Source organism: Neomonachus schauinslandi, chromosome 3, assembly GCF_002201575.2.
Source record: "Neomonachus schauinslandi chromosome 3, ASM220157v2, whole genome shotgun sequence".
Lineage (NCBI taxonomy): Eukaryota > Metazoa > Chordata > Mammalia > Carnivora > Phocidae > Neomonachus > Neomonachus schauinslandi.
Window position 1 is genome coordinate 175134813 of NC_058405.1, and position 11937 is coordinate 175146749.

The following is an 11937-nucleotide window of genomic DNA, read 5'->3' on the forward strand; positions in this document are numbered from 1 at the left end:
CGTCTCCTTACCCTCGGCCCGGAGCTGCGGCTCTGCGGCGGCGGCGATTCCCGGGCCCCGAGCCGAGGAGCTCAGGGGGCAGTCCTTCCTGTTTGCCTTTGCAGCGAGGGGCCCCGCAGCCTCCTCTGCCCGCGGCCTGGCTTCCTGCTCCGGAGAGCCTCTCTTCCCAGCCCCCTCCCACAGCCTGGGCCTCTTTCCCCTCCTCCCTCCCACCTCCAGCCGCCAGGTCCCCAACCGCCGGCCAGGCTTGGGCCTGAGTGGCAGAGGCGCCTGCAGCTGCCAATCCCAAAAATATTCTCTGATGACACAGCTGGAGGGACAAGAGCCCAGACTGGCTCCTCCAGGCTAAGTTTAGAGCAGGCGGGACCACCTGCCTCCCACCCTAGCCCCAGTTCTAGCCCCAGCCTCAGCCCTTCCCCCCCATGACTGGCCCAGCAGCTGCTTGGTTGAAAGGGGCCCCAGAAGGTCTGAGGGGCTGGCGCATTCTGTTCCCTCTACGAATAACACTTTTAGGAGCTGGCAGACCCCAGCTCCCAGGCTCCTGTCCCACCGGATGTCACCTGGGTGCTGGGATGTGGCTCTGTGTGTGTGTGTGAGAGAGAGAGAGAGAGAGTGTCTGTGTGTGTGTACGGGGAAGGGGTGGTATGTGTGGGTCAGGTCACTCAGGGTGAAAACCCTCACCAGCCCCTTCCCCCACATGCTTGGCAGGAGCGGGAGATAAGGCTCAGGGCCACAGACATCTGCGTCAGAGATAGGAGGTCTCAATGCCATGGGCAGGGGCCATTCTGGATTGCAGGGCGTGGGAAGGACTGGGGAGACCAGGATGAGAAGGGTAGAAGAGGACTTGCGGTGGGATGGGGAGGGCAGAGTGGGGAGGTGGGGGGCAGACCCTGACGGAAGGGGCACAGGGCAGGGTGCGGGTTCACCGTTGGCAGGGCTAGGTGAGCTATGCTGTCCCAGCTACCACTCCTGCTCCTCTTGCTGCTGTCCCCAAAGAGTGGGCATGGCTGCCACGGGCCAGAGCTGGACCGGGCACTTGTCCTGGCCAAGGTGAGGGCCCTGTTCTTGGATGCTTTGGGGCCTCCGGCACTGGCTGGGGAAGGTGGGGATCCTGGAGTCAGGCGACTGCCCCGAAGACATGCCCCGGGGGGCTTCCTGCGCAGGGGCTCTGAGCCCAGGGAGGAGGAGGATGTCTCCCAGGCCATCCTTTTCCCGGCTACAGGTAATGAGCGTGGGGCACCAGCAGGGCGACTTTGAGAAGCAGTGCAGTACATATAGCATGGGCTCGGGAGCCAGGCAGATCTGGGTTTGAGTCTCTGTCTCAGCACCTGAAAATGGTCAATGATGCCTACCTCTCAGGATTAAGCGAAATGGAGCGAGGCTCAGAGGAGTCATTTGGGGGACATTCATTCGGGACACCAAGGGTCTCTAGAAAGAGATATTTGGGCTTGGGCCTCTTTCTGCCACCTTTCCTTCTTCCTCTGCCTCACTCCCCGCTGCAAACCTTGTTTCTTTAGCCCCAGTTAGCTGAGACTTGAGAAGATACAGAAATGCTGGGGTAAGATTAGTTGGGAAACTTTTCCAGGAAATTAGTCTACTTTCTCTTGAATTCCCTTTTCATCTTCTTATGTGTGTTCCCGTGTTCCACTGACTGAACCAGTAAAGCCCTCTTCCAGGTGGACATTCTTGTAGTCTGGCCCATCTTTCCCTCAGAGAGGAGCCCCTGCCTCCCTGTGCCGCAGTGATTTTGTGTGGCTTTGGGATCAGGCCAAATCCCAGCCTGGCCCCTTAGTGGTTAAATGTCACTTCCCCTTTGTAACCCTGTTTCCTTATCCACAAAAGAGATCAATCGTGAGGTGAGGGGCGCCTGGGTGGCTCAGTCGTTAAGTGTCTGCCTTCAGCTCAGGTCATGATCCCAGGGTCCTGGGATCGAGCCCCGCATCAGGCTCCCTGCTCAGCGGGAAGCTACTTCTCCCTCTCCCACTCCCCCTGCTTGTGTTCCCTTTCTTGCTGTCTCTCTCTCTCTGTCAAATAAATAAAAAAAATTAAAAAAAAAAGAGATCAATTGTGAAATTTATAATGAGAGAATCCACGCGACAGCATTGTCCCAATCTGCAGTCCTTCCCCTAGTCATGATTGTTTAGTGAAGGGATGCCAACTGCCTTTCTTAGAAAGCACCTGGCTGGCTCAGTCGCAAGAGCGTGTGACTCTTGATCTCGGGGTTGTGAGTTTGAGCCCCACTTTGGGTGCAGAGATTACTTAAAAATAAAATCTTTTCTTTTTTAAAAAGATTTTATTTGTTTGTTTGACAGAGAAAGACACAACAAGAGAGGGAACACAAGCAGGGGGAGTGGGAGAGGGAGAAGCAGGCTTCCCACAGAGCAGGGAGCGTGATGCGGGGCTCGATCCCAGGATCTGAGCCGAAGGCAGGCGCTTAACGACTGAGCCACCCAGGCGCCCCTTAAAAATAAAATATTAAAAAAAATTTTTTTGAAGCAATATGGGGGAATAAAACAAATGCCCGTGTATTCAAGGTACCGTCATCCAAGATCCCATTTCACGCTACTGGTGAACAAAAATTTAGGTCTAACGATACCAAGCGTTGGTGAAGGTAGAGGGTGGGCAGGGCCTGTTACATATATTGCTGATGGGAATATTAATCGGTAAAACCATTTCAGAGAGAAGTTGGCAACGTCTTGTATTTTTTAAGTCCGTTAAGGGTGAAATAACAAATGGAGAGCCTCTGTCAGCTCTCTCAGGAGGCTGACAGCGCTCAGGGTGTGGCTGGCTGATGAACTGCCGTCGCATCCCGGCCGCTGAGGAGGACGAGAGGTCCCAGGCTGTGCCAGTCAGGGCTGCCCTCTCCCTTCCCTGTGTCTCCTGCAGGTGCTGGCTGTGCGGTTGAGTCAGCTGCTAGAGAGCTGACCCAGGAGGCCGAGGACGGCCTCTTCACATATGTGTTCCGGCCGTCCCAGCACACGCGAGGCCGCCAAGTGACTTCAGCCCACCTGTGGTTCCACACGGGCCTGGCCAGGCAGAGCGAAGCGGCCTCCAATAGCTCTGGGCCCCTGCTAAGCCTGCTGGCTCTGTCATCAGGGGTCCCCATGGCCGTGCCCGTGTCGTTGGGCCAGGCACCCGCTCGCTGGGCGGTGCTGCATCTGGCCCCCTCTGCACTCCCTCTGCTGACCAGCCCTGTCCTGGTCCTGCAGCTGCGCTGCCCTCTCTGTTCCTGCTCAGCCCGGCCCGAGGCCACACCCTTCCTGGTGGCCCACAGCCGGGCCAGGCCACCCAGCGGAGGTGAGCGAGCCCGACGCTCGACTCCCCCGCTGCCCTGGCCTTGGTCTCCGGCCGCGCTGCGTCTGCTCCAGAGGCCTCCGGAGGAACCCGCCGCCCATGCTGACTGTCACAGAGCGGCCCTCAATATCTCCTTCCAGGAGCTGGGCTGGGACCGGTGGATTGTGCACCCTCCCAATTTCATCTTCCACTATTGTCACGGTGGCTGTGGACTGCCTGCCCCATCAGACCTGCCCCTGCCGGGGCCCGGGGCTCCTCCTACCCCTGTCCAACCCCTTTCTTTGGTGCCAGGGGCCCAGCCCTGCTGTGCTGCCCTCCCTGGGACCATGAGGCCCCTACGTGTCCGCACCACCTCAGATGGCGGTTACTCTTTCAAGTATGAGACAGTGCCCAACCTTCTCACTCAACACTGTGCTTGTATCTGAGGGAGTCCTGCTGGCGGCCAAGCCTGCACCCGTCAACAGCTGGAAGAAAGGGCAGAGTTCAGAAAATGGATGGTTCCCACTCCCCCCTCCTTCCATCCCTCTCTGCCTGAGGGCTCCCTTCCCCATCCCGCCCCTGTCCCATGGGTAACATGTGACAATAAACAACACAGTGCATATGACTTGGCATGCATTCTCTGGCTTCTCTGATATGGTGGGGGGCAGGTCCCAGGAGCATGGGATTGTAGGATCTCAGGTCGCACAGCCTCACTTGACCTCAAAGTCATGGGGTTCCAGAGCTGTGATTGGATATGTCTCTGGTGGGGAAGCCACAACACTTGGGAGAAGACACAAAGTGTTCTGAGCTCTTGGTGGCCACTCTGGAGACTGCTGGAACCTCATGCCACTCCCCTGCTATTCTCTGCCCAAGCTGATGGACCCTTAGCTCAAGGTCAGGGGATTTGTAGACTGGCCAGAGATGATGGTTTTCAAGGACCCACTGGAGATAGACGTTCAGAGCAGCTTAGATCTTGGGTTTCTCGGGAACTTGAGTGGGAAATAAGGCAAAGACAGATGAGTTGGCAGGGCCTGAAAATTTACAAGGGCAAGAGAGGGGAGAGAACGAAGACCCGAGGATTTCAACTTGCTGAGGCTCCCGGGATGCCTTTAAATCTACCATTGCTTCCTGACATAGACTCCTTGAGGCCCGGCGTTCTGGAATTCAGGTTCTCAAAGTCTTTGGTTTCCTTAATGTGCCCTGTGTATCTTTATACTGACTCCTTAACTCAGTCCTTAATGTCAGAAGCGTGGAAAAGCAGAGCCTACTATTAGAGAAACAAGTTCTTGTGTTAGTGTATGCACTTTGTGCACATGCTTAGAGTCCAGAGCCCAGTGCAAAGAGTCTTTCTCTCTTCCCATTGTGTCTCCTATCAGTCCATTCCTGCCTGCCTCATCTGGGCCTTGCTTCCCTGGCCTTCCTCTGTGCTTTGTTCACTCTCCCCTTTCTCCCTCCCTCTGGTTGTCCACCTGTCCTACCCCAGGGTCCTGGCTCTCAGCCAGTAGCTTCCATCCAGTCTCCTTTTAAAGGGAGGATGTTCAGATCCCTCCGACCGAAAGCTGGAGCACTTTCTGGTATTGACCGCACAACCACAGTGCACATGCGTGCTAACAGTGATTCGTCAAAGCCTCCTTCCTATGAACCCCGCTTCACTGGGTGGGTAAGTGCCTGCCCCAAGAAGGGGCTGTGGAGGGGAGAGACTCCCATCCCTTCACCTTCAGGCTAATGTCTTCCCCCTCTTTGAGCTGAGCTGAAAGAGCTATTCTTCCTCAGGGCACAAGAGAGCAGCCCACCTCCTCACTCCGGAGCTGGCCCCAGTCTCTGTTGATGCTGAATCCCCAGCGAGGCTGCTCCTGCTGTCTGTTCACAGGCTCTGGTCTCTCCCAGCACCTTCATCTAGACTCAGCACTGCAACTTGTCTGTGCTCAGGGCTCCTGGGGTCCCTACTCAGGCAGTGGACTGGCGGCGAGAGGGCTGGTTGGGCTCGGGCAGTGGTGGGAAGGGGAAATTTTCCTCAAGTCTCTCCAAGCTTCATGCTCTCGCTGTCTGGCTTCCCTTGCCAGATCCTCCCTGCCTTGAGTGAGGCCTTTCCTTGGGATCTGCAATCCTCTTCCTAGGTCTGGGACCCTGTGTTGTTCAGACTTTCCCTGTCCCAGGGATGTGGATGACATCTGAGGGGTGGGGACTCGAACGAGGCGCACAGGATTCTCCACTAGGCAATGCTAGTAAAAAGTTTTCACGTACTTGAGACAGAGAGAGAAACGTGAGTACAACGTGAGTCTTTCACAAAGCCACCAGAGGTATTCATTTTAAAAGGATAGCCTTTATTTGAAAGTTATCCTTTCTCTGTGTGTGTATGTGTGAGAAAGCAAGAGATTAAAAGTATTTCTTTTATGATATTTTATGATATGATATTCTTTTATGATTACTTAACAAAATTAAAACTTGGCAATTTTAGGGGCGCCTGGGTGGCTCAGTCGGTTGGGCATCTGACTCTTGGTTTTGGCTCAGGTCATGATCTCTGGGACAGGCTCCACGTTCAATGGGGAGTCTGCTTGAGATTCTCTTGTTCTCCCTCTCCCTCTGCGCCTCCCCATGCCCCTCCCTTCCCCTGCTCTCTTTCTCTCTTTAAAAACAAAACAAAACACGGGGCGCCTGGGTGGCTCAGATGGTTAAGCGTCTGCCTTCGGCTCAGGTCTTGATCTCAGGGTCCTGGGATCGAGTCCCGCATCGGGCTCCCTGCTCCTTGGGAGCCTGTTTCTCCCTCTGCCTTTCTCTCTCGCTCTGTCTCTCATGAATTAAAAAAAAAAAAAAATCTTTAAAAAAACAAAACAAAACAAAACACTTGGCATTCTAATTTGGACCCTAACATTTGTCTTTGTAATTTTGCTGCTGAATTCTGTGAAATCCCAAAGTCTGGGAGTCACACTGGTCTGGGCCACCCCTTCCAGAATCTCTAAAGCCTTATTGCATTCTGTTAACTTAGCAAATCAGAACGACACATCCTCCCCTCCCTAAGAGGGTCTGACAGTGGCTAAGGACATCTTTTTGTCCTCATTTCTTACCATGAGACTAAGAGCAGTAGATTTCAGAGATGCTCCTTGTTCCCAGGGCTAATCATTAGAAACACTGAATGCTCTTAATTGAGTCAGTTTGAACAGAAAATGCAACTCAAACTGACTTAAACAAAACTAAAATAACTTTTTAAAAAGATTTTATTTATTTATTTATTTGTCAGTGAGAAAGAGAGAGAGAGAGAGCACAAGCAGGGGGAGCGGCAGGCAGAGGGAGAGGGAGAAGCAGGTTCCCCGCTGAGCAAGGACCCTAGGATCATGACCCGAGCTGAAGGCAGACACTTAACCAACTGAGCCACTCAGGCGTCCTCAAACCAAATTAAATTAAATTTAATTAAAAAATCATTGGCTTGTGAGAAGTCTGTGGCCACAGCTGGCTAAGGTTTGGCTTGATCTGGGGCTCCAAAGATGCTGCCAAGATCCAGCTATAGACTCGCCTTCCCTTGGGCACATGGCGGCTTGAGCAGCTCCAAGTCCCCATCATCTCACACCTGGTCTCAGGAGGGAGTTGGCTTCTGGATGTCCCAGAATGGGTCTTGGTGGGCCTGATTGTCCTGCTTGGGATCATGTGCTCCTCCAGGAAAGGTGGCTGAGGGCACAGAATGCGTTAATGACTTATATCCTGTGTCTTACCCTGGGAGCCCAGAGCCAAAAGCACAAAGGCTAAAGGTGAAAAAAAGGTGATTCCTCAAAGCAGGATACAGTTACCACGAAAACGGGGAGTCGATGCTGAGAGGCAGGTACTGTGGATGCCTCCTCCTAATTCTCTCTAAAATCAAGCCCTTTCTCCGTCCGGACACAGACGCTCTTGTGTCACTTCCGGGGCAATTCTCGAGGGGCAGGGCGGCAGCCTCCTTAACCAGTCCCCACGCACCCGTTCCCTACCTCTCCGGTCCACTTGCCACCTGGCTGCCCAAGGATACTTCTTTTGTGATCATGCCCCTGAAGCGGCTTAAAAAGTTGTCTCCACAAAGTTCAACACCCTCTGTGTGCATGGAAGCCCTTTACAAGCGGCCCTAAACGCATCCGCACAGCCCGATCTCAGACCTGTCCCTCCCTTCCTCTCCCCGCCCAACCACACACACCAGAACTCTGCTCAGACAAATTCCCATCCTTCTTCAAACATGTCATTTTCTTCTCCAGCTGCCCCTTCGGGAGCAATCTCTTTCCCTCAGGCAACGCCTCCTTGAAGATCCAATTCTGATGTCATCTCTTCTGTGACTTCCCTTCACTCCCGGATGGCAGAGCCTGCTAGTCTTCCTCGCTGCTTCCTGGGCGCTTTGTTCTTTAACGTTGATTTAAAAAAAAAAAAAAAAGTTTCACAAAGAACACACAGATATGTTCTCATGGTAACGATTCAAATATGGAAATTAATTCTGAGGTTCTCCTTGGCCGTCCCCTCCAGGGAGCTAAGTATCCTGCCAGACACATTTCTATGAGTTTACATACAGACACATACCTTGTAGAAATAGCTTTTTCCCCCACAGATGGTATCATGTCTTATGCATTGTACTGAAACTCTTTTACCTTTATGTTCTGAGGGCTTTCTTTGATTTTTTTTTTTTTTTTGCCTTTTGATTTTTTTTTATTACTCAAAAAACTTCGTTTTTTTTATTAGCTTTCTGACTCTGTGCTTGGGCTTTCAACACTTTCACAACAATTTTCTTCTCCTCAATAAGGAGAGCACGCTTGATCCTGTCACGAACACACTTAGCACACATGGAACCACCATAGGCCCTGCTGACGTGTTTTTTCGTTTTGGACAACCTCCTAAGGACTTTAGGTCTCGCAGCACGAACTCCTCGAAGTCGGCCTGGGCACACGCCACATGCAGATTTTGGTGCTTTCCCAACCTTCTTGGTATAAAGGTAAGCGATTCGATTACCGGGGGTTTGGGACAGCCTAGTTTTGTTAAAGGCTGTATTGTAGGACAGCCTAAGATGGTAGGTCAAATGCTGGACCATTCTGAATGCCTGATAGACGCCGTCCCTGGAAGAGCGCTTTCTTTGATTTTATTTCCAGTCCTACCATTAGCTTTTTTTTTCTTAGAAATCACACTCCCCATGCCAAATAATCTTCTTTTGTTAACTTAAGTATTTATATAACAAACAAACACATATATAGAACTTACTATGGGCCAGGCACGTTACAAGTAAAAGCTCATGCAATCCTCATAACCATTCTATGAGACATGCACTGATATCACACCCATTGCACAGATGAGAAAACTGAGGTACAGAGAGATTAAATAATTTACCCAGAGTCACATCCCTAATAAGTGGTAGAGCCAGGATAGGGACTCCGGAAGTCTGGTTCCAGAGTGTGCGCATCCACCGCAATGCTACATGGCCACGTGGACCCTCCTCTCCACTGTTCTTCAAATATGCCCTGCTGAGGAGATGAAACTGTGTCCATTGATAAGGAAGCCATTCTAGGGGCACGTGGGTGGCTCAGTTGGTTAAGCGTCTGCCTTCGGCTCAGGTCATGATCCCAGGGGCCTGGGATCGAGCCCCGCATTGGGCTCCCTGCTCCACGGGGAGCCTGCTTCTCCCTCTCCCACTCCCCCTGCTTGTGTTCCCTCTCTCTCTGTGTCTCTCTCTGTCAAATAAATAAATAAAATCTTTTTTTTTTTAAAGGAAGACACTCTAGCCCCAGGACACTTGTGAAGATGGCAATTTCTTTGTTTCTGTCATTTTTAAAAAAAGATTTGATTTATTTATTTGAGAGAGAGAGCGTGCACAAGCAAAAGGGCACAAGCAGAGGGGAGGGGCAGAGACTAGCTGCCTGGCTGTGTTTCTACATTGCTTGGGACAGTGGTGGCTCCTTCGTTCATTCCATTTTCTGCTTTTTGAATGGGAACGTCTCTAACTATTATTCCAGGACTGTCTTACTATTATATCTGGCAGCCGAGAACTTGTTTTGTAGGTTCACAGGTGCCCAGATGGAGAGCAATTGTGCCCTAGGAATCATACCCAAGTCCTCACCCAAACTTTAAATAATTTAAATAATGAGATTTGGGACTTTTGAGATGGTGAGATTCTGATAAAATTTTGGAATTTGAGTTGATGCTGTCATGGGTTGAGGCTTTTGAGCACCTTTGGATGGGGTGCGTTTATATGGGTTGGATGCGAACTTTGGGGGTAAAGGTAGGCTATGGTAGGCAGAATAATGACCCTCCAAAAATGTTCATGTCCTAGCCCCCAAATATGTGAATAGGTTACCTTATATGATAAAAGGGACTTTGCAGATATGATGAAGTCAAGCTTTTTAAGATGAGGAGATTATTCTGGATCATCTAGGTAAGCTACATGTAATCACAAGGAGGGGCACCTGGGTGGCTCAGTTGGTTGAGGGTCAGACTCTTGATTTCCGCTCAGGTCATGATCTCAGGGTTGTGAGATCAAGCTCCACATCGGGCTCCTTGATCAGCGGGGAGTCTCTCTCTCCTTCTGGCCCTCTAACCCTCTCTAAAATAAATAAATAACTATTTAAAAAATGTGATCACAAGGATCCGTGTAAGAGGCAGGCAAAAGAATCAAAACTGTAGAAGATGTAAGGCCAGAAGCAGAGACTGCTGTGATATGGCCTTGAGCCAAGGGGATGCCAGCATCCTTTGCAAATTGGAAGAGGCAAAGGACAGGTTTTCTCCTGGAGCTACCAGAAGGAAGCTGCGATGTGTTAATTAACGTGGCAAAGGCCACTCGACTTTGCAGGTATGATTGAGGTTCCTACAGACTTTAAGATGGAGAGATAATCTTGGACTATCCAGTGGGCCAATCTAATCACATGAATCCATAAAAACAGAGAACCTTCCCTGGCTGTTGCAGAGAGATGGGATTATGGAGGAAGGGCCGGAAAGGTGCAAAAAGGGGGCTATGAGCCAAGAAATGCAGGCAGGCTCTTGAAGCTGGAAAGGTAAGGAAGTGATTCTTCCCTAGAGCCTACTGAAAAAAATGCGGCCCCCCCCACCGTCACCTTGATTTGATTTGATTTTTTAAGATTTTACTTATTTATTTGTCAGAGAGAGAGAGAGAGCATTAAGCAGGGGGAGCGGCAGGCAGAGGGAGAAGGAAAAGCAGGCTCCCTGCTGAGCAAGGGTCAGGTCGTGATCTCAGGGTCCTGGGATTGAGATGCCTGTCGGGTTCCCCACTCCATGGGGGTTTCTGCTTGTCTCCCTCTCCCTCTGCCCCTCCCTCTGCTCACGCGTGCGGGCTCTGTCTCTCTCTCTCTAAAATAAATACATCTTTAAAAAAAACAAAAGTAAAAATAAAACCTTAAAACATAAATAAATAAAAATAAAGTAAAAATAAAGTATCAATATTTATCACATATCCTCAAGGACTACTGACATTTATGTCCTTTTATTTCTGGTTTATGATGGTCACAGCTCTATAAAATACAACGCCAAATTGTATTTTTTGATACTAGTATTGTAGCTAAATTGATAAGTAAAAAGGATACATAAAATCTAAATAGAAGGGGTGCCTGGGTGGCTCAGTTGGTTGAGCGTCTGCCTTCTGCTCAGGTCATGATCTCAGGGTCCTGGGACTGAATCCCCTGTTGGGCTCCCTGCTTAGCAGGGAGTCTGCTTCTCCCTCTGCCTGCAGCTCCCCCTGCTCATGCTCTCTCTCTCTCAATTAAATAATAAATAAAATCTTTTTAAAAAATCTAAATGGGAGAAATAATTATTATATGATCAAACTATTTCAAAATCAGAATACAGATACTTTTTGGTATATATCACAGAAAAACTTTCAACTTAATTTCATTAAAAGATTTCTTACTAGCTACTGATCAATGAAGCACCAAGAAATTTTAGTGCAAATTCTACCAAATGCATTCATCAAAACGGTGGTTTGTTCATTTTTCTGCAAATAAATGTTGTTACATTAACACTAAGCACGTAACAAATTGGGTTGACTAGATATTTAAAAGCTATCACCATGGGGCACCTGCCTAGTTCAGTCAGTAGAACATGAGACTCTTGATCTTGGGGTCATGAATTTGAGCCCTATGTTGGGTGTAGAGTTTACTTTAAAAAAAAAAAAAAAAGGCTATCACCATAAGGCAGCCCTGCAACTAAAAACTCAAACACAGTAATCTCAAGATCCATCCCTAGTCCAATATTATCTATACTCAGGCTGGAAGACAGAAAAATGTTTTTATAAAAGTAATAAAAATAATTTGATTGTTTTAATGCTGGAAGTATTTTATTATATTAATTAATATGACACATAATCTTTCCTACCCACTACTTCATGGATAAGAGCAATATTATTTTAGCTGCTCAAGCATCATAGTATAGTTGATCTTGAACAACATGGGTTTGAACTGTGAGAGTCCATTCATACATAGATTTTTCCTGATAAACATAGTACAGTACTGTAAATGTATTTTCATTTCCTTATGATTTTGTTAATAACATTTTCTTTTCTTTAGACTTATGAAAAGAATACAGTATATAATCCATATAGCATACAAAATACATGCTCTTTGACTTTATGTTATCATTAAGGCTCTGGTCAACAGTAAGTTATTGGTAGTTAAGTTTGGGGAAAGTCAAAGTTATACATGGATTTTCAGTTGTGGG

At 49.3% G+C, this 11937-nt stretch overlaps 2 protein-coding genes across 2 annotated transcripts; one reads left to right on the forward strand and one right to left on the reverse strand.

Annotated features, from left to right (window-relative positions):
- Positions 1-948: 948 nt before the first annotated feature.
- Positions 949-3883, forward strand: INHA (inhibin subunit alpha). The gene is made up of 2 exons (XM_021703157.1): positions 949-1222; positions 2887-3883. The coding sequence occupies exons 1-2, from the start codon at positions 949-951 to the stop codon at positions 3717-3719; spliced, it is 1107 nt and encodes a 368-aa protein (XP_021558832.1). The 3' UTR covers positions 3720-3883.
- A 4056-nt stretch (positions 3884-7939) lies between these two features.
- On the reverse strand, positions 7940-8311 carry LOC110592001 (60S ribosomal protein L34-like). The gene has a single exon (XM_044913625.1). It carries the CDS (start codon positions 8309-8311, stop codon positions 7940-7942), a length of 372 nt encoding a protein of 123 aa, XP_044769560.1.
- Between the last annotated feature and the right edge of the window lie 3626 nt (positions 8312-11937).

Coding starts and splice junctions, on each gene's coding strand:
- INHA (XM_021703157.1), top strand. CDS start 949: ATGCTGTCCCAGCTACCACTCCTGCTCCTCTTGCTGCTGTCCCCAAAG. Junction 1,223..2,886: donor CATCCTTTTCCCGGCTACAG/GTAATGAGCGTG, acceptor TGTCTCCTGCAG/GTGCTGGCTGTGCGGTTGAG.
- LOC110592001 (XM_044913625.1), bottom strand. CDS start 8,311: ATGGTCCAGCATTTGACCTACCATCTTAGGCTGTCCTACAATACAGCC.